At 49.1% G+C, this 21,951-nt stretch overlaps 1 protein-coding gene across 1 annotated transcript in view; it reads left to right on the plus strand.

Moving 5' to 3' along the window:
• The window catches only part of LOC144165682 (guanylate cyclase 32E-like), a 66,185-nt gene that overhangs the window by 1,980 nt on the left and 42,254 nt on the right, over nucleotides 1-21,951 (plus strand). The window contains exons 2-6 of the mRNA XM_077695492.1: nucleotides 4,392-4,567; nucleotides 9,275-9,410; nucleotides 14,495-14,649; nucleotides 16,185-16,275; nucleotides 18,236-18,308. Coding sequence (XP_077551618.1) covers nucleotides 4,392-4,567; nucleotides 9,275-9,410; nucleotides 14,495-14,649; nucleotides 16,185-16,275; nucleotides 18,236-18,308 — 631 coding nt within the window. The remainder of the gene's footprint in view (nucleotides 1-4,391; nucleotides 4,568-9,274; nucleotides 9,411-14,494; nucleotides 14,650-16,184; nucleotides 16,276-18,235; nucleotides 18,309-21,951) is intronic.

A 21,951-nucleotide genomic window follows, 5' to 3' on the forward strand; every position in this document is an offset into this window, starting at 1 on the left:
AATTCAATTTTACCGCGTTCGGCTGCTCGCACCATCTACAGGAACCTTTTGTTACTGCGGGACTTCCTGGCATGCCCACACGACGTCTAGGGTCATGTGTGGGCATATTTGTATTTTTCGGTCAAAACATTGTTTTCAGAAAAGTGCGCATTTTTTATGTGCTATTGCAAAAATCAAGCGGCAATGTATTTTCAACCAATGAAACGCTGAAAATACCACTTAAGTAGTGACATATTACTGCAAATATGCCTAAGGGTTTCTTTTCGCAGAACAATGTTGACAAGTATTAAGTGCATTTCTAGATTTAATGGTTTAGTATAGTTTTGCCTACACGGACGTATCGGTCAAGAATTCCTTTAACTTTTATCCGGGCGGCTGAATCGCAGGAGAGAAAGACCGACAGACAGACAGACAGACAGACAAACAGATCAAAATGCTCACATTTAAGTAGCCCAAGAAAGACTTTTGTCTAAAACATTTTACATTAACCAAGACACGTTATGTCCCTCCTGATAAAGCAGCAAGGCCACGGCGATGCAAGGAACGAGCTTCTTTACGAACCAGTAATAGGCGATTCAAATGCAGAATATCTTAAAAACAGAGCACCATTACCCCGCAGTACAAACAAGGGTATTCTACAACACAAAGCTCGGCACAAACCTTCAAAAACTCCTTGCGTTACTTTGTTACCAGGCGGAATAACGAAGTACTCTAAGGGCACTCGAATCGGTAACACAAGGTATGTGTGGTTTGTCTGCCACCCACCCTATGTCAATGATTACAGAGTGCCCTTACTCGCCCTCCAGGGACAGGAGGCTCTAAAGCTTGGAAGCACTTCCGGGCTATTCACCAAACGATTTGTGGTCTGTGTTTTTGATACCAGTGCTTAGGCAGTTGCGACAAAACAGGATGGAAAAAACGGTGAACAGGCGCCGTTTTCAGGCTACGAAAAGTATGCATGGTAACACCACGAGAAGCGAGACAAACCAACAACAGGTGGGCAACGAGGGTAACAGAGTTGATACCGAGAGGCAGGACTAGAAGAAGGGGAAGGCCATCAACTCGACGGAGGGATGAAAAGACAAAATTCAGAGGCGAAGAATGGACTCGAGCAACACAGGACAGGAGTGGTTGGAGGTCAACGAGAGGCCTTCGTCCTGCAGTGGACCTGAGTAGGCTGTTGGTGATGATGATGATGATCAAACAGACCAATTGTGACAATGCAAAGGCCTGCATCTCTATGCTTTCAGAAGGCTATCTGTCTCGGAACATTCCTTATCTTGCTGTCTGTACAGTGGTTGTCATGTAAACAACAAGCCAGCCATATCTAGAAAGCGCTCGCGCTGCAAGCGTCGGCGACAGAAGCGGTCAGCTCGAACCTGAGAGTTCTGCTGTGGCTGCATCTGAATTACCTCATTCCAAGATAGCAAATGCGTCACAAGTATGTAAAAGTGCATTACAAACCAACCAACGAGTGCGCCATCTATTGTGCCCTACTGAATACAATATTCCTGTAAAATATCCATGTACTGTACAATACCCCTGTCAAACGTGCAAACTTAAGTGCAATTACGTTGAGTGTAGTATTTGCTTAAAATGTTACTTGAGCACAGTCAGGCGGCAAGCGAGAACACTGGCCAAAGTACACACTTGGGGACAAATGTGCTCCCAGAACGCACTTTTACCCGGCCCATCTTGCCCGAGTAAGTAGTCTCGTAAGCAGAATCCAACAATTGCGAAAACCAAAATGACACAGTGGGTGTGCTCAGAGAATAGTAAAAATTTTAAGTGCAAATTATGAATTTATTTCTGCTTTATTTTGACAAAAACGGAAATGGAAATGAACAAAATCGCGGGCCGTCTCCACTAACTTCAAACCTGGGGAGGGGCAAAGCATGCAGTGTATAAGTGTATTCTTGGCGCCTTGGCGTTTGTGCCAACGGAGATTAAACCGTTGGAAGGTCGAGGTACACAGCTTTGCTGTAAAAGTCTCTTGTCTTTGAAGCACGAAGCTCTCTAGCGTGAGGTGTAAACGGGGTTCGGTGTTTTTTTTTTTTGAGTACGCGTTGCGAAGCGCTCTAGCGTGAGGAGTAAACAAGTCTCCCAGTGTTTTTTGGTATGCATTACGTTCTAGTGCGAAGCATAAACAAGTTTCCCAGTGTTTTAGTACCGTGACTACGTACATGAGACGACAATTACGACGATGACAGAAGACGCCAACAGCCCCAGCCCCTAAAGGGCTTCGCCCCTAAAACAATCTTCCACTCAACAACTATACCAGTCAGTGTAAGGCTGTTGCTTGCTTTATGACAGCCATTTTCTCCAATGTTTGCACACAAACGGTTTGCTGTGGCCTTGTTGTTGTGTACTGCTTTTACTTTTTGTATTAAAAATAAGACTGTGACAATTTACATTTCATGTATGTCACGATTCAGTGTACAGTGCACAACAGAAAGATGACTGCTGCTGCTCAGTCACTGTCCGAACCATGTTTTTGTTGACCCAAACCAAGCACGGAACGCTCTGTCACATGAGCTGTGTAGTGCTGAACTTTTGCTTTATACGAAATTATTTTGCTTTCTCGCCCAATGCAACAAACTGTGTAAAGCACAGAGTTGTAGTGTGCACTTTGTTTCCTGTACAGCCATGAACAAAAGAAATGCAAACAGGCAAATACAAACCAAAGCATGCAAAACCGAAAAATACTGTTCATGGAGGTCAAATGTGAATGTGAATGTTTTATTTCAGACAACCAAAAAGAATTACAAGGGAGATGTTGCCGAGTAAACATCGTAATGAACACAATAACGGTGCGCATTGATACATTTCTAAAGCCACATATCCCAAGTTTGTTATCGAAATAGATCCACGTGTCAATTTGACTTGTGTGGAAAGAAATCGCAGTTTGTATGTTCTCATTTATATTTTCATGTTCGCGTTTCATTTGTAGATGACTGTGTACATCCCTTGGAAACACGGCAGTGACCGCAAAGAACCCGAATTCATAGAACTTAAGAGGAGGGCCGAACGCAAATAAGTGAGACAACCGATGTCAAGTTCTGCCAAAATACCACAGAGTATAAAGCTTGTGGCTGGGTGGCTTCTTCACCGCTGTGGCTTGGCGCTCAAACATCTCCACACTGCTTCATTATTATAGGTTGCGAAGCACAGCAGGTAAGACACAAAGCGTCTGCGAGAAAGCAGCATGCATTTGAGCCGACGTTCACACCAGCTGTCTCGCGAGTCAACGTTCAGCTGCGACAGTCCCGAAGGAAGCAATTTGCAAAACATTGGTCAACAGCTTTCCGTGGAGCCTGAACAGAGGGTTCGAGGTCAAACTGTAATACGACGGAGAGTTGGGCTCATTAGATTCTATCCGTGACAAAAACAACAGCAGACAGGACGAGAGAATAAAAAAAATAGAAACATAACACAGCACTTGTTGTGCCTTTTTAGTGTTTTCGTCATGTCTAGTTCGTGCGCCGTTTTTCAGCAGCCAAATTGGCCATGTAGTTATTCGCACAGGCATGTACGCGTGCTCGCATGCAAAAACGCACGACTGATAAGCGCATTCTTTCAGTTTGTCCGACGTGGCCGGCTGTGCAGTTTGTTGTCGTTCAAACATATGCTACGCGGTCGGCAACGCGCGCAGCGCATTATTATTCTCCACCATGGCTTATGCACATACACTTTGTCAACCTGTTACTCACACAATGAAGAAGGAGAATTTCAAGCAAATTACACCTATTTAGTTACATTTTGTGCCATATTCACACCAGCTGTCGCCACTGCCATCATAGCTAAGAGCACTTTGTTCAGTTGCAAGTGTCATTCATTCAGGGAGCCCTACTGGGTTTTTCAAAAGTACAATCAAATTTGCACGTTTGACACGCGAAGTACCATGCGAAATACTTTAGTGCAGAGTATAATGTACATAATTGAGCAGTTTCGATGGACCTAAACCTGAGTTCAGCACTGTAGGGTCTGCTGCATTCAAGCCCCTTTGCAAGGCATCATTAGCCACTAAGATACCACAAAGCTGCTCGAAACCAGTTTTTTTTGCCTCAGACTGCTTTTACTACCCTACGAGAAACAGCAGCCGCGTTAAGGCCTCATGAAATTTTCACGAAGATGGCATCATAGACAGCTGGACCAAACACCATCAAAAGTTCACTATGTAGGCCACCTTACTTTTAATTTCCAAAATCAAGTCTTAAATTAGAACGGTCCGCGACCGTTCTAATTTAAGGTGCGTTCAAAGTAGCTGAGAATGAACCCGAACCGAAAGAGTTTCCGTCTTCGTTCACTCCTTGACTCGGAGCTGTTTGGGTTCAGTTTGCCGGCAAACGAAGCAGCTCGCGAACCCCACTTCCGTTTTCGCCTTCCCGAAGGCCTGTTCCGGGAGGAGGCGGACCCCGCCGTGGTGCGCGCCTTCCGGTCGTACCTGGGCATCGTGGGCTCGCCGGCCTCGGGATTCGAGGAGTTCGCCGTGGCCGTGAACGAATACATGCAGAGGCCGCCCTTCAACATCGTCAACGCTGCCGACACCATCGGGGGCCGGAAGAAGGTGCGACCCCCCTCGACCAAGTTGCTTTCGCTTTTGTTTGAGTGTGCAGCTGGAAGTTTTTGCACAATGTACCCCGTCTGAAACGAGCAACAAACCGAGATAACTACGTGTTCGGGCCAAACTATGTTTAAATGTTGATCGCACACACACACACACACACACACACAGATATATATATATATATATATATATATATTTCTATTCTGATTCGCTATATGCATAGCGAGGGCCTCTGTTCTGGCAGTCTTGGTGCCATAGGGAGCTTAAGAGGGTTCAACGCTGGTTGACCACTCTCGACATGTCGTAGACACTCGAGTCACGGCGCGGGGATTAAAAAGAAGGTCCTCTTCACCCCGAGAAGTCACAGTGGCGCTGGCTACCACCGCCAAGCACAGGAAAAAAATTACATTGATATAAATACCCCAGAAAGCGGGAGGGGGGGGGGAATCGCCCCGCCGGTAGCGTAGTGGTTATCGCACCAGACCGGTATCCTGGAGGTCGTGGGTTCGGATCCCACCTGGCGGGCATTTTTTCTCCGCTTTCTTTCTTTCCAAATTCTTTATCTGTTTCAATGACCTATTTCAACCTCCCCTTTGCTCTCCGAGGTTTCCTTGACTGCCAACCCTTATTTCTGTGTTATATATATATATATATATATATATATATATATATATATTTAGATCAGCTGCTGGACACAACCGAAAAAAGATCGTTTTAAAGCGAAGCTTTCTATGCCTCCCTGATTGTGATGGCGACGTTGCCCCAAAACGCACTGCACGAAAGCCAACTTTCTTTGACGATGATGATGATCGTAGGGGAAGTGAAAGATTGTTGAAAGGCGAAGCTTCCTCTGGTCGAAAGCCAATGAGTTCAAAGTCCAAAGTCAAAGACAAAATCCAAATCGTTACGTCCAAAACGGTTTGTAGGAAACCCAACTTACACCATGGGTGTCTACAAAGGCACGTCGAGCGCCTCGAAAGAAAAAAAACGCTTCTCGTGCTCGCAATCGAACCTGGATACCTCGCGTTGTGACGCCGACGTCTATCCTGTCGCGCTATTCGGACATGGTCGGAGCAGTTCGGATTTTAAACTTTGACTCAGATTGCGTTGTAGAAAGCTTCGTGTTTTAACCATCTTTTCTGTTAAGGAAGGGGCTGTGATGAATATTTCTTTCGGAAAACAATTTGTGACTGGAAAAGCGCGTGCTGATCTCTGAAGTAATGATGCTCCAGTGAAAACGAAGTTGAAGGCAATGGTGATAGTCCCGGAAAGCGAGGTTCCGTTCCCTCGTAGGTACAAGCCCGGCACTTCCTGCACGCACCCCGCGCCGTCTAGTGGTTCGCTTCCAACACTGCTTATATTGTTTTGAGAAACGTTAGAGAAGTTTAGATTCTTTGTCTCAGTATCCGACTGGGTAGAAACAAGGGCTCTGACGTGGACGTCCTGAGTTCGAGCCCCATCAGGACTAAAAGGTTTGCAAGGGGGATTTTTTTTATTATTACTTATTGTGCATTATTTTCGCGAGCAAGGGTGGTTTGGTGCATTATAAGTAGGTTTAGAGGTGGGGTGCGGCGTATCAACACGTTTAATTAACGTTCTGCATCGCACCGGAGGTGCGGGGCTTGTACGCATCACGGAACGGAATATCACTCCGGGGAAATCCGGTGTAATGTGACCGTGCAATTAAGCGAACTGCTAACTGGCTCCAAAATGAAGGAAGCCGATGACGTCACATGAGCAGGCAATTACGTCACGCCTGGTCAGCCGGACGAGCAGGCAACACGACGAAGTGAGCTCGTTCACAACCGCTATTTGCGGGCTTTCCCACAGCATCAGCCTTTATGCGGCAGTGCATGCTTTATGTATGTATTTATTGTACAATAGAAATAAAGAAAGGTCCACCAACAGGCGTAAATTGTCTCGCCTAGGGGCGGACACCGGAACGCCTGCTGGTGTAGGGGAGGTGGGATAGGGAGGAAAGAGTACATAGGAATTGGGGGATAGGGTAGAGGGCTTACATAAATATATAACACATGGGCAAGAATAAGAAGGGACATATATACAACGTTAGGTGAAGAAAAAAAAACACTAGACATATAAATAAATATCAAAATACAGGACGCGAAGGTGTAGCAAAAAGGACACCTGCACACATACACACGCACACACACATACACACACAGGAAAGCTACACTAGCAGCTACACTTCACTGCAACCGGGACAGTTATGTGAAGTTGTAGCGTAGTGCGCTGTGAAGCCCAGAAGCACCCAGGCATGCTCCCAGGGCCTCGAGCACTTTGTCCCGCTCCTTGCACTGCCTGGGGGCCAAAGCAGTTCCTCGAGCGGCCGCACCCATCGGAGCACGGCCAGAAGCTCCGCCCGCCCTGCCGCAAACTTGGGGCACCCGTACAGTACATGCGGCAGGGACTGCACGGGCGCTCGGCAGTGACTGCAGGAGGGACCGGCTACCCGCCCCAGACCTCCTTGTTCCGCTCTCGTCCACGCGCCCCCCACGCGGAGGCGCAGGACGGCCGAGCGCAGTCGACGAGGCAGGCGTGATGCCCGCACAGGCGGCAGACCTCCTCCGACACGCAGCCGGGGGTCTGGGTGCCTGGTGCGGAGGTGTCGCTGGATGAGCAGGCGGGCGTTGTCCGCTGCCGCCTGGGCCACCATGTCCGAGGGAGGCAGCGCGTGTGCCCCGGCGACCATCTCGTCCGCCCGCTCGTTTCCGTCCAGCCCGATGTGGGCGGCGACCCACTGCAGGCACAGCCGAGTGCCCCGGTCCGCCAGCTGCGCCGATTTCTCCCGGATGCACCAACAGGGAGTGCGAGTCGCCGTCCTGTAGACGCGCTAGGGCCACCCGGGAGTCGCACAGCAGGGCACAGCGCTCGGGGAAGGGCTCTACTTCTAGCAGCAGGTCCAGGCCCAGTCCGACACCCACCAGCTCAGCTGTGGCCGAAGATGAGGCATAGGGCAGCCGCGCCTGCCGGGTGGCCTCACCCAGCACGGTGGCCGCTGCGGCCGACCCCTGCTGCTGCCGCACCGAGCCGTCCGTGTAAACAAGGGCGCGGCTTTCTAGGCCGCCCAAGGCGGCGCCCCGTGTCAGCTGCAGTTGTCCGCAGGGGGGCATCCACCGCTTGCTGCGCAGACCTGGGATGTCCAGCCTCACGTCAGCTGTCAGAGCAGGAGCCGGGCCACCAGGTCGCGCATCCACGTGGGCCACCACCTCTTCGTAGAGCGCGAGCATGCGCCCCATGTGCGAGCGGTGGTAGCCCCTCAGTCGCTGCTGCAGCGGGCCGCCCCCCTCGGCGCACCGCAGCCGGTCAATTGGACCAAGCGCCCGATGGTCAGCCGTCATCTCGAGGGTCCACGCCCCCGCCTTGGCCAGCGTCTTCTCGCACGGCGAGCTCTGGGGCAGGCCGAGGCAAGCGCGGACCCCCTTGCGGTGATCCCTTTCCAGCTGCCGCCAGGTCGGTTTCCGCAGGTTCACCAGCGACAGCGCATACATGAGGAGACCCACAGCGGAGGCATTGTACAGCCGGAGAGCCGTCCGCTGCGAGCAGCCGCTGTCCCGGGCCACCATCTTGTGCACTGCCGTGGTGGCCAGCTGCGCCCTGGCTCGGAGCTCCTTGGCTGCCTGCCGGACGTTCAGCCGGTGGTCCAGGGTGAGCCCCAGGTACCGCACCCTGGTCTTCCACTGGAGCTCCTCACCATCGATGGTCAGGCGCCGGGTCCATCCACGGGCGGCGGTGTCTGGATGCACCAGCATGACAAATTTGTCGCCGACAGCTGTAGGCCGACGCCCGCCAGCTTGGCCCGGACTGCATCCATGGCCGCCTGCAGTTGCCGCACAATGGCTCGGCCCTGACCCAGAGGGAAGTCAAAATTTTTAACACGAAAGTGTTTAATGACCGGGTACACCAAGACCTGACCGGCGTCATATCCGTCACGGAAATGACGTCGCCAGAAGAGGTTCCATTGACGCGGCTGCGCGTGGATTCGAGCCACGAACTCTCTCGCCGCAACAGGAGCTACACAGAGCTCTGGCCACTGCGCTACGAATTCAAGCGCAAATAAGTCTACGAACGCGCCTAATATCTTTCGCACTACTTTCTTCATTCGGATGCCGTCTTGAAAATGATGCCGCCTAGGAGAAGTAAAGCGAAGTAGTTCATCATGACACTCATGAGCGCCGACAGTTGGCGCCTCGATGCCAGCGTCTTCCTGTGCGCGGGATGCTGGTGAATTGAGACACCCTCCGCCACCTACTGCTTTCGGTTTCAATTCTGTTGCGTTCGCACGGTTTTCAAGGATCTGTGGTTTCAGTCTGATTAATGCAATGTTCCGGCGTGTGAATCCAGTACCTAACTTTGATGCGTTTAACAGTGCCATACCGACGTAATATGAATAGCGATGTGCAAGTTTGTATGGATGCACAATAAATGCTCCTGTGAAGGGGCGTTTCACTTTCGGGTTTTACCAATTCTTATGAAAGAAGCATCAACCACATTTTTTTTTATATTTCCAGTCGTGCCTTATTACAGCCACGACGTATGGCATTTTCACGAAATTTTCAGTGAACACAATCACCTTGTTGTTCCTTCTGCGCACAAGTGACACTAACTATGGCGCATTGTTTTGTTTTGCCTCAGCTTCTTTTTTTTTCCGCTCCGGGTGCATCTAAAACGCGCGCTACTACAATGCAGATCCCATCGGAAGGGGCCTACCTGTACGACGCCGTGATGGTGTACGCGAGGGCCCTCAACGCGTGCCTAGCGCACGGCGGTGACTTGCGCAACGGAAAGCACCTCTTCGAGCACATGCGGGGACGATCCTACCAAAGTGCGTATACGGTGACATCGCAAAAATAGGCTCAAAGGGGCCGTGATGACAAAATACAGGTTTGGTTCGTTAAAAAGACTACATTTTCCCGAGAATAACGATACCAGTTTTATCGCAAACGTCAGACAAATATGGATATATTAACGAAACCAGATGCGGCAGTGGCAACTTCCGAGCCACTTTCCGGTGACTCCTCTGTGACGTCATAGAATATTGTTCGCGCAATCGACGGCCGTCGACCTTAGCCACCAGGACTGTGCGACGAACCTCTAGTTCCGTTTGGTCGTATAGCTTGAGTGCTAACACAACGCTTCGTTTTTAGTGCTGGGGCGGTATTCTCGAGTTTTGTCCCTTTTGTGTCCCTTTCAAAAGTGTCCCTTTTGGCGAGCCCTGATTGGCTAAAATCAAACAACCGGAAGTGACGTAACGCAAGCACAACTGCCAACGCCCACTGCTTAACCGGAAGTACGTCACGATGAAAGGGACTCAAAAGGGACGTTTTCAAAAGGGACAGTTACGAGAATACCGCCCCTGGCCTCTATTTCAACAGCGGAGCTGTTGTTACTCGCCGTAAGTTCGCCGTTTCAGGAAAAAATACTAAGAAAATGGCGAGCGCTCGTGAGCGCATGCCTCGCGGCGACCGCCAAGCGCCCCCGCAGCCAGCGCAGCGGCTGTAGCAAAAAAAAAAAAAAAAAAAAAAAAAACTGGAGAAAAAACTTTAGCGCTGGCGTCAAGCGCTACTGCTCATGTAAAAAACAAACAAAAAAAAACGGCGCTAATGCTAAAGATGAAAACAGGGCTACAGATGAAAAGACACTCTGCTTGGCAGAGGGCACCGTGGCCCCCGCATTCGCATTCTCTAGCCGCCATTATGGATATGTGGAGACAGGGCTACGAGTGTGCCAGTCTTTCCCTAGACGACTTGCAGACCTCGCCACCCGCTGCCTCGAGTCGATGACAAAGAGCTGGTAGAAGTCTATACAATGCTGAGGATGACTTTGCATCCACCACTCGCCGCGAAGAAGACGGCGACTTCTTCGACAAATACCGTAATTACCCGATTCTAACGCGCACCTTTTTTCCGGAAAAATAGGTCGAAAAATCGTATGCGCGTTAGAATCGGATACGAAACCGAAACTGCCGAAACACGTCTCGCCCATCGCCATCTCAAGATGGCGCCAAAGCTTTTAGCAACAATTTTTCGGACACGGGAAGCATAGGCGCCCAGGCTTTTTTATCGGCGTTCACACAAATCGTCAAATCGTTCCACTTGCGCACTTGATAACAGCAATGGCAGCAGCGGCTCTCGCGCGTTCAAAACGAGTGGTCTGCTGAAGCGTGCGCCTCTGGAGAAATTCACAGGATGGGCGTGCGAGGCATGGGCCACGATCCCATCGATCATGGTTGAACGTTCGTTACGAAGTGTGGCATCGCGAACGCGCTTGACGGCACCAAGGACGAGATGTTGTGGTCAGCGGAGAGCGACGAGGAGGGAGATGGGTGAGATTAATTCGAGAAATAAATCGCCCGTTTATCTCGCATTTGTTTTCCTTGCTCCCAAAGTTCCGTGCGCGTTACAATCGGAAGTGCAAGTTTTTTCGGTTTTTTTGCCAGGAAAATAGGGTGCGCGTTAGAATCGGGTAATTACGGTAATTGGCGTTGATACTGCAACTTAACTATGTAAACGGCAATGTTCACCTACAACAGCTTCGCCATTCAGGGAGTGCAAGCTGCCCTGAATATTGGGGCTCTTCGATTTACAGTCCAGGACTCACCGCGGACTCCCCGAGAAGCAGTCCGGCATTCGATTTTCCCATGCATTCCTATGGCTTCGGGGAATCCTCGGACTACCCGCGGGCTATCCGCGGTAAGTCCGAGACGGTAAATCGAAGAGCCCCATTGTTGTCACTCCTGCCCATATTCCGTCACCGTAGCGCGAAATTTGAAAGTTAAACAAAGTTGTATTTATTTTTATTTATGGCACTTCTAATTTCAACGCGCGAAAACAGGACCAACGGCAAAAGCAGCTAGTTTTGTAGAACAATTCCTCTAGAAACGTGGCCAGAAAAGGGCTATACGAGCGATCGAATTGTACACGAACGGAGCAATCTGAGCCGGGATTCACGACTTCCAATGCTCTGAGCATATCCGAAATGCAATGGTGGGGCTGAGTATATTGACTATGCGCGGCGACCACACTTCCTTAATGCAAATAACTTGTGTTCTTTTGGTGCATTTGTGAAAACGGTTCGCGCGCATTAAATGCAATTCTGAGCCTGCATTTTCCTGTTTGCGTCCTCTTTGATTTGCTGCAGTCGGTGCAGGCATATAACAGGCGTTCGACTTCAAATAAAGATTTGTGCACACAAAAAAAAAGCCGTAGCCTTTTTTTTTGAATAAATTTAGGTTCGATAACTAGATACATTAATTCGATCATGTCCAAAGAACAGCGCTCGCTCTCGCCCACAAAAAAAAAAATCACGCCATATCCACGGAATGAATGATGATAAGTGGGGCGAAGCTCGAGAGGGGGAGATCATCGGTAAGCGTAACTCACCCGTGAAAGTTCGCCAATTACATCATTAAGAAAGACGTAAGACTGTGTGCGTACATTGTACAAATCAACTTTTATTTTCGGAGTCAATGCTCCCAGGCCCAGACCTGGTGAAAGACCCCGCGCCATCGAGGACTACCCCGCACCTCCACCACAATTTGTCACGTAGGATGGGACACAACAGTAAAGAAAGAACTTTTATTTAGGGCGAACTTGTGCCCGAACAAGACGAGAGGAAACGAGCAAAGGTCCTTGCGTCTCGTTCGATCTCCGAGAACGACTGCCTGCGTTCGTGGCGTGATCTCTTGCGTGATCTCCCCCTCGCAGTGCACGTGCGCTCGCGCCTCCGTTGGCGAACACAGACAAGCTCGCGCTCCCGGTGCCGAGTTTGCGCTGCCGGTTGCAGCCGGTTCTTGGGCGTGCAACGCGGCCCACTTTGCGACATCTCCGAAAGCATGCGGCGGTCACGTACCACGAGACACAAGGGATGGACAGACCCATGACTTAAGGAGCTTCGCCCCTAAAAAAAATCCCGGGCCATCATCAATAACGTGAAGCCGGGTGAAGGGCGAAGCATGCAGTGCATGAGTGTATTCTTGGCACCCTGGCGTTTTTGCCAACGGAGATGAAACCGGTGGGGTGTAGAGGTATACAGGTTTGCTGTAAAAGTATCGTGTGTTTGAAGCACGAAGCTGTCTAGCGCGAGGCGTAAACGAGTGTCCCGGTGTTTTAGCACCGTGACTACATCATGACGAACGACTATTACGACTACGACGACGAGAGACGCCAATAGCCCCAGCCCCTAATATGAGGACCTGAGTCCTTTCTGCTCTGCGCTTTTTTCACAACTTTACGCCTTTGCACAATTCTCGATGAATGGTGGTCCTGAAGCAGCAGTCTAGAGCTACAAGCCTGCTCTTCAAACCAGTCTATCCCAGTCACTCGACTTGTATACTGTCTGCCGAGAACCACTTCATTTGCTGAACAGCCTCCAGCTTAGCTTAAAGTCGACGTACACATGCAAACATGCGACGTGAATGCGGATGCCCTCCTCGTCAGGAGCACATATCCAGTTTTTAAAGCGAAACTTTCTATCCTTCACTGATGGCGACTTGCCCCGTAACCAAAACGCATTGCACAAAAGACAACTTTACGCAGTGGGAGGCCACATGATGGTGGTGGGTTTCCACAAAGGCACACCTAGCGTCACTAAATAAGCTACGCGTACCGCCACTTCGTGCACCCAGAAGCGTGTGGGGGCCATTTTGTTTCTGGCTTGCAATGTTCCCATCTCTCCCAACAAAACTGCCGCCGATTGTGACGGGCAGGCGTCCGCGCAGCAGAGAGAGAGAGAGAGAGAGAGAGAGGGAGGGAGGGAGGGAGGGGGAGAGAGAGAAGGCTCTTTAACGAAAAAGGAGAGAGGTTTGCCAACGTTTACAGTCGCCTACATGCTTCCCTGCTGTGGGTTGTGGATGGGGGAAGAAAAGGCCCAAGATAGAGCTGGTCAGGGAAGAAAAAGAAAAAAAAACTGTTGTGGACTTGGCGCGATAACGGACTTGCACGCATTTGGTTTTTGGTCTGAGCTTGGGCCACATTATTTACAATTTTGAAATTAGGCCGATGTCATCCAAATAAGAGAACAAACTCCATAGAGCTTGTCACTGCTTCGAGGGGCAAATCCATGGTCCTAAAATAATCCTGAGAGTTATTGGACCCCGTTCTAGACGTTCAATGTTTTCAAGGAAGTGTGATCGCGGTTCCATGTAGGCGGCACATTCTAATAAAATGTGTTTAACTGTTTCGACACAAACACAATCATAACAGTGCGGATTTGGCGTCGCTCCAAGACGAAATAGGTTACTATTTATGTATGATGAGTTCAGCCGTAGACGATGGTGTAACGTTTCCAGGTTACGAGTAAGCGGTCTCGGGAGTCTCGACTTAAATTCTGGGTCAATAGTGTGCAAATAGCAGCGAGTATTTTGCAAGTTGCTCCATAGTGAAGTGTAGACATTTTGTTCTGTACAGTACTGCACTGTACAGCGCCATTCAAGATGCAGGGTATACCTTTTGGTGGAAAGTGGTAAACCGACGTCATGTGGTGTGCTTTTCTTAGAGGCGCACCCGTAGAGTCGTGTATATAAGTTACTATACTCGGTGACAACTTAAGAACGGCACCGGAAGTTGCCGCTGTGCCCTATCACCGTAGCCGGATGTTTCTCCGCGCGGCGCAAGTAGGGCGTTACTGGGAATATTTTGAACATGGCGTGAGCCGTTCCCGTGATTTTTTGGACTTAATATGCTTATAAACGACTCTAGTGACGACAAACAAACTGCGTGAGACAAGGCAGACGATATCACGCATTCATAGCAAACCCCTTTCAAAACGCGCGCGCACTGACGTCACGGGTCCGGCGCTTTGTCGGAGTGATACACTACATGAGGTGGTGACGTTCTTGAGATGTAACCGAGTATATATACACCCGCTTAGGGGCCTGCCTTCTGGTTGACCCTACTCTTACCAGCGCAGGTGCCATGGGATACATGGTTCGCATGGACGACAACGGCGACGCTGAAGGCAATTACACCCTCATTGCTCGGAAGGGGAATGGGCAGAAGGATGGAGCTTTTGGCCTGTTCCCCGTCGGGGTGTTCGAGCTGTCCGGCAACGGCTCTGAGCTGCCGGTGAGCAACATGGGCCGCATCGCTTCGATCGATCTATTGGTGAATCGGTCGGTCAGTCGAATGATTAGTCAATGTATCGACCAGTCTAGAATCACTAGATAAGATATATAGTGCCGTCAATGAGGCACGCAATTGAGCAACAGCGGCCATTTTGGTGTTTATCAGTGTTGCCTGATTGCCGCTTCTGGGGCCTCACCGCCAGCTTTGACGAGCTAATTTGCAAACAACACTGCCGAAGACGCAGCAACACGTCACCTTCGGACACACTTCTGCAGCTGAAATGCGGCGAAGTGCGTTATCTTTGATTCACGTTCGGAACGACGCCAGTCGCGCGTACCCGCAGAGCAGGGATGCCAAACTGAGACTACAACAGGTAACCGACAGAAAATGCATAATCAACAAAATGGCGGTGCCCGTGAACCGTCGCAGTGTAAACAAATGTCACGTGATGCGAACTGACCAATGATCAAGGCGGCGGCACGGAACAATAGGAGAAAAGAGTGCCGATACTCTGTGCCGCGATCTATTCACACTAGACCAGTCCACCAACCGGTACATACCCAGTTTTCTCGCTCAAAATTCCGACCTCTCAGGAACCTAGCAAAACCACTTCACGAAAGCGATATTTGGCATAAAGCAAGGAGTCAACGTGAACATCAAAATACTAAAAGAAGATTCCAGGATTATGAATATTTTGTGTGTAATTCTATGTCAAATCTTACTCCCCATGCATTTCTATGGGACGGTTTCCATGGCTCAGGAACCTAGTCGCGCAATGTGCGAGACTTGAAACTGCGCACAAAGCAAGCTTTCTCCCCCAACGTTAGCTGCTTGCAACGCACGTGGAGTAGGGAAACGCGGTTGTATAAACGTTGAAGTAGGGCGCCTCGATTAACGCTCGTCTTCGCCGTACGGCAGCGTTCGCATCGAGACACCCGGTTTGGAGCAGTGGAACGCGGGAAATTTAAAGTGATTTAAGCAAACCTTTGGCGTCTTTACATTGGGAGGAGCGCTACGCAAGAGGAACAACATGAGAGGTGAGCGGGAAAACGAAGGGAGGCATTTACTTCGCAAAAGCGGATAAAGAATCGTCTTTTGACGGCATTTGCAACGAAAGGAGCAGATACGCGGCCATTTTTTTTTCTCAATGGAACACCCTATTCCACAATCCAGTCCTGCTCGGCATAACTGCGAACGTCGTTATACAGCTCTTTATAGCTGCTAGGCTGCGCGTAAGGCTCGGAAGTTGATTACAATGCAATTCTGTGGCGTTATCTCATTTTCATGTAGATATTTTTCGCTGAAGAACTGCGGAGTAATCGCTGCTGACAGGACTGCCATGAGCGGGAAAGCTGCACATGAGTAAATCAGGCGTCGTTTATAATGCTGTAATCGTAAATGATAAGGAAAGCAGCGGTACGCGTCATAAACCAACCAGGCGAAGAAGCTAGCGAAATTAAGCACTGAAGCTGATTTTTGCGAGGTCATAACTCCGCTTTTTAATTTTCCCGCGTTTTTCCTACTTTACCCTTTAGATTCTGAACCTGTTCGACACCATCGACTGGATCAACGGGATGCCGCCAAAAGACGAACCGCCGTGCGGCTTCAGCGGGGAGAAGTGCATACGTGAGCTGTAATCAAATATTGCTCGCATGTCGCGACCGAAGTTCCCGACATTCCAACAAAAAGCTTTCTGGGTTCAAAGATGAAGGTGTGGCGCAAATAGGCTTAACGCACAGAAAACCCTCACAGGGCAAAACGTGTGCTTTGTCGCATGCGTGCACATTTTAAAGACGATAGTCTTTCTCGGGCTACTTAAACCCGGAAATTTTGGTCTGTATGTATGTCTGTCTGTCTGTACGTCTGTCTGTCTGTGACTCGATTCAGCCACCCGGCCAAAGCAAAACAATGCCTGCGCAATAGTCTTATATAGTCACAGCTAGATCTACCCGTCTATGTCCGGTGTAATGTTCATACTTGTCAACATTGCTGAAGAAGAACAAGACATTACGCAAATATAAGCCAACAAATCAATACAGAAGTGATATTTGCAGTGTTCCTTTATAAAAAATCAAACATGCTTGTTTTTTGCGAAATTAAATACTTCATCAACTGCAGAAAAAGAATTCACTCCGCCGTCGTCTGCTGTCGCCCGCGCCACTATAGCTTCTGGCGCCATTTTAAGAAATCAACCGCCAACAGTTACGCAAGGTTCCACTAAATAGGTTTCACGTTCTGCTTGCAACGCACGTGGAGTAGGGAAACGCGGTTGTATAAACGTTGAAGTAGGGCGCCTCGATTAACGCTCGTCTTCGCCGTACGGCAGCGTTCGCATCGAGACACCCGGTTTGGAGCAGTGGAACGCGGGAAATTTAAAATGATTTAAGCAAACCTTTGGCGTCTTTACATTGGGAGGAGCGCTACGCAAGAGGAACAACATGAGAGGTGAGCGGGGAAAACGAAGGGAGGCATTTACTTCGCAAAAGCGGATAAAGAATCGTCCTTTTGACGGCATTTGCAACGAAAGGAGCAGATACGCGGCCATTTTTTTTTCTCAATGGAACACCCTATTCCACAATCCAGTCCTGCTCGGCATAACTGCGAACGTCGTTATACAGCTCTTTATAGCTGCTAGGCTGCGCGTAAGGCTCGGAAGTTGATTACAATGCAATTCTGTGGCGTTATCTCATTTCATGTAGATATTTTTAACCGTTTGCGCTTTTACAGAAATGGGACGTACAAAACTGGCGATGCTTACACTAAGTCGCGCAGGGCTTGAACCATAGTGAAGCTGCGGGATTTATTTCTACGTGAGCACTGAAGGACACATCATTACGCATTTGTACAAGCTTTAAATTGTTTATTTACACGTTCCGTCGTCACTTTGCTCTGTGTTATATCGTCGTGTTTTTCAGGCCAAGCATTACAGGTGCGGCGGCGCTTTACGACAGCTGGGGCGCAGCGGCAGCGCGCACGTGCACGACGCATGCGCTGCGTTTCTGGAGTCGCGTAGAGGTTCCGTGGAGCAGTTGTTGCGCCAGCTGCGGCATTGTTGGTTGCTAGGCCACGCGAAGCGCTCCTTTGGGTTTTCGCTAGTTTTTCTTGTTTGTTTGTTTGTTTGTTTTTGCTAAAACCACTGCGCGTGCCGTGGACGCTGGGCAGTCGCTAGAAGTCACGTGCGCACGTGCGCACGTGCGCTCGGTATGGTATTTTGTTGGTATTTTTAACGAATTAGGCCTGGCTTCTCAGACCGTTGCGGCAACTGCCGTAATAACTTTAAAGAATGACGTCATTCCACCTCTCAGCCCACCGAACTGCGTGATATGCCGTTTCTTTAAGTCCATAGATCACGATATGGCCTTTGCGTCAGTAGTCTGTAGTCTACTGTAGTAGTATGTAGTATTCAGTAGTCGGTAGTCTGAACATAGCCTTACGCGTTATGCCCCACACATTACGGCCAGCTACAACAGCTTCACTGTTAATAATGTTTCCCCTACATCAACCCTGCCCTCACACACCCCCGCCACTTATGCATAGCTGGTTTTCCCCAACTTTTTTTTTCCCCCAACGCACGCTCGCTGTGAAGTTCGGAAGATACTTGGAGGCGTGTCCTGCGGTGTCCTCGTGCTCCTGTCGATCTGTGGATTTGCGGCGTACCGGTGAGTCGCGCTCGTACAGCCCGTCATCATCATCATCATGATCACCATCACCACCACCACCACCACCACCAACAACAACAACAACGGTGTTTGAAAACTTGAAAACTCTGTCGAACATGGGGCTGCTGGATTTCCCGCGAAATAACCCGCAACCTATGCAATGATACGGGCGCAGTATTTTTTGGTGCCAAAACGGATGGCAGTGACGAGCCAGTATCGTAGTGCACTGCTGCTGTCGTATAAAAGTATGTTTAACAAAACAAGATAGACAGATGAGAGCTCTTTGTTAGAGAGGAAAACACAGAGAGGACGCCAACAGAAGTTCGCCGTCATGCTACGCTGAGGAGAAGGGAAATGAAGTGTGACGTATTTGCACGATTCTAACGAGCACCTTTTTTCGCTAGAAATAGCCTTCAAATCTGTTTGCGCGTTATGATTGGGCTCAAAACCAAAATCGGCTTCAAAAGCGGCTGGCGGCAGCATCCCGAAATCCAAATCAACCCAGCATAAGCAATCCGTCAGCATCACAAGCGTAAATTTTTGCGTACCAATCCTGCCCATTCTCCAATGGCGACTACGAAGGTGAAGGCGCTTAGAATAGCAAACGCTTTCAATGAGTCCCGGCTACACATTCAATGTCGGAAAAATCTGGATTACGAAGGTGAAGGCGCTTAGAATAGCAAACGCTTTCAATGAGTCCCGGCTACACATTCAATGTCGGAAAAATCTGGATAAACAAGTTTATTGCACGAGAGATTTTTGCTGCCACAGTTGCATGCGTCAAGTGCCTTCTGCCTGGTTTTATGACTTGTACATCTGAGGGGTACAATCGGCGTCAGATTATTTTGGAGGATGCTATACGTACTACGTAACGAAGTCCCACCGGAAATTGCTATATGCACTACCGATATAGCGCTATCTATGAGGCGCTGTCAGAAACAGTTTCTTTTTATGTTGTCACTAGTGTCGCTGGATAAAGTTACAGAGTATCGGCACTCTTTTCTCCTATTGTTCCGTGCCGCCGCCATGATCATTTGTCAGTTCGCATCACGGGACATTTGTTTACACCGCGACGGTTCATGGCATAGAGATAATGCCGTTTTGATGTTTATGCGTTTTAGTCTGTCAACTCTGGAAGCCTTAGCTTCTGCTCCCTGCTCTGCGGCTGCGCGCGACTGACATCGTTCCGAACGCGAATCAAAGATAACGCGTGTAACGGCATTTCGGTGGCAGAAGTGCGTACGAAGATGCCGTTTCGCTGCATCTTTGGCAGTGTTGTTAACAAACCACCCGGTTGAAGTTAGCGCCGAGGCCGTATAGGAACGGCAATATTGCAACAGTGATAAACACCAAAATGGCCGCCGTTGCTGGCTTGCGTGCCTCAGTGGCGATACTCTGATACCTTATATAGTGACACTATACTCGGTGACGGCTTAAGAACGGCACCATGATGATGATGATGATGATTCCTATTGGTTTCCCCTTTGAAGCGGGGTGATGACATGTCATCTTACCAAAAAGGACTAATATAACCATGTTTTACACTCTTGGTTTAATACTAGCGCTGCTTAGGGCAGGCACTAAAGCTTATTAGGCCCGAAATACTTTCTTTTCCCTGTTACAGGTGGTAACTGTCCTAGGCAATATTCCCCTCTCTGCTTTTCGTCCACCAGCATTCTAATCTTCTTTTCGTCCCCTCGACAGCCTTGACGTTGACTTCCTCTCTGATACCCTTAAATCCTAGGGCTTCTGAAAGCCCAATATTCCCTTCATGTAGATTTAGATGGATACCCTCACATTCTAACACTATGTGCGCATAGTTTCTGTTTCTTTTCCGCAGACCACACATACCCCATCATTTTGTGAATACTTCCTCACAAAACTCTTAGTTCGCAGGCAACCTGCTCTAGCCTCAAAAAGCAAAGCACTGCCCTGGGAATTATCGTAGAAAGTTTCCTTTCTGATGTTCATCTTCTCAGCCCTGTACATCTCTAACGACGTTTTAGCTTCCATTTTTTCCCTCCATTTATTCGTTTCAATCTGCCGTGCCTCTTTTTTGGTTACCTTGGCTGTTTTGGATTCCCCACTGTTCTTTCCGTATATCATCGTTAGCCTTCTAGTCTTTCTTAACCACTGCGTGTCCACGCTTTTCAAGTATAGGTACCTAAAAACCTTAGCTGCCCACCTTCGTTGATTCATTGCCCTCAACCTCATCTCAAAGCATATTTTACTCTGAGCTTCTCTAACTTCAAACGACGCCCAGCCCATATCTCCCTGAACTGCTTCGTTAGTTGTTTTTCCATGCGCGCCTAAGGCCAAACGTCCTACCGTTCTCTGGTTTACTTCAAGGCCTGATAGAACGTCTGATTTTAAGCAGAGTACAGCATTCGCAAACGTGAGACCCGGAACCATTACTCCTTTCCACATTCCTCTTACTACTTCATATTTGTTATACCCCCACAGAGCTCTATGCTTCATTATAGCTGCGTTTCGCTTTCCCTTAACCTTAAGTTGCTCCTCGTGAGTACTTAAGTAGTTATCCCCTTCGTTTATCCACACTCCCAAATATTTATATTCCTTCACTCTAGGTAATTCGCCTTGCTGGATAGACACTACGTCGGTGGTAGCGTCATTGAAAACCATTATTCCTGATTTTTCTGCACTGAAATTTAACCCGAGGACAGTGGCTTCCTGGCCGCAAATATTTATTAGCCGCTGCATATCAGTTTGGTTATCAGCTAAAAGAACAATGTCGTCTGCGTATAACATTCCCGGAATATGCTGTTGTACCACTTCGCCTTGCAGCATATGGGTTAGGCTAAACCCTACTCGACTTTCTTCCAGTTTCTTTTCTAACCCTGCCATGTAAAGCATGAACAGTATTGGGCTCAAAGGGCATCCCTGCTTCAGTCCCCGATGGATGTTGACCTGCTGGGCGCATTTCTGTCCTTCCCAAGTAAGGTGCACTCTATTGTCTTTATAGATTGCTATAAGGAACTGTACTAACTCGTCGGACCCCTAACCAGAAGTGGCCGCTGTGCCTTATCACCGTAGCCGGATGTTTCTCCGCGCGGCGCAAGTAGGGCGTTACTGGGAATATTTTGAACACGGCGTGAGCTGTTCCTGTGATTTTTTGGACTTAATATGCTTATAAACGACTTAATATGCTTATAAACGACTCCAGTGACGACAAACAAACTGCGTGGTACAAGGCAGACGATATCACGCATTCATAGCAAACCCCTTTGAAAACGCGCGCGCACTGACGTCACGGGTCCGGCGCTTTGGCGGAGTGATACACTACATGAGGTGGTGCCGTTCTTGAGTTGTAACCGAGTATAGTTGTCCTTTGCCACGAGCTTGGTGGCGGGCTGACGGGGCCCTCCGTACGCACTGCACCGTACTTAGTTTCCGTCAGGACAATGTTTTCGCTGTAGACTTGGGCGTGAAATGCAGTATGGCTGTCCACGTGACCGTTTACGACGCCTTTGAGCTTCCAACCGAGGCAGAAATCCGACCGCGTGTTTTTTTTTTTTTTTACTCTCGACTTTTCTGCAAGCAAGTATAAAGTTAGAGCCCCCACGCTCTAAATAATATGGGTTTAGCACGGTTGAATACGCGGGCTGGCCGGCCAGCTTCTCAA

Source organism: Haemaphysalis longicornis, unplaced genomic scaffold, assembly GCF_048455015.1.
Source record: "Haemaphysalis longicornis isolate Haplotype H1 unplaced genomic scaffold, Haemaphysalis longicornis Haplotype H1 scaffold_147, whole genome shotgun sequence".
NCBI lineage: Eukaryota > Metazoa > Arthropoda > Arachnida > Ixodida > Ixodidae > Haemaphysalis > Haemaphysalis longicornis.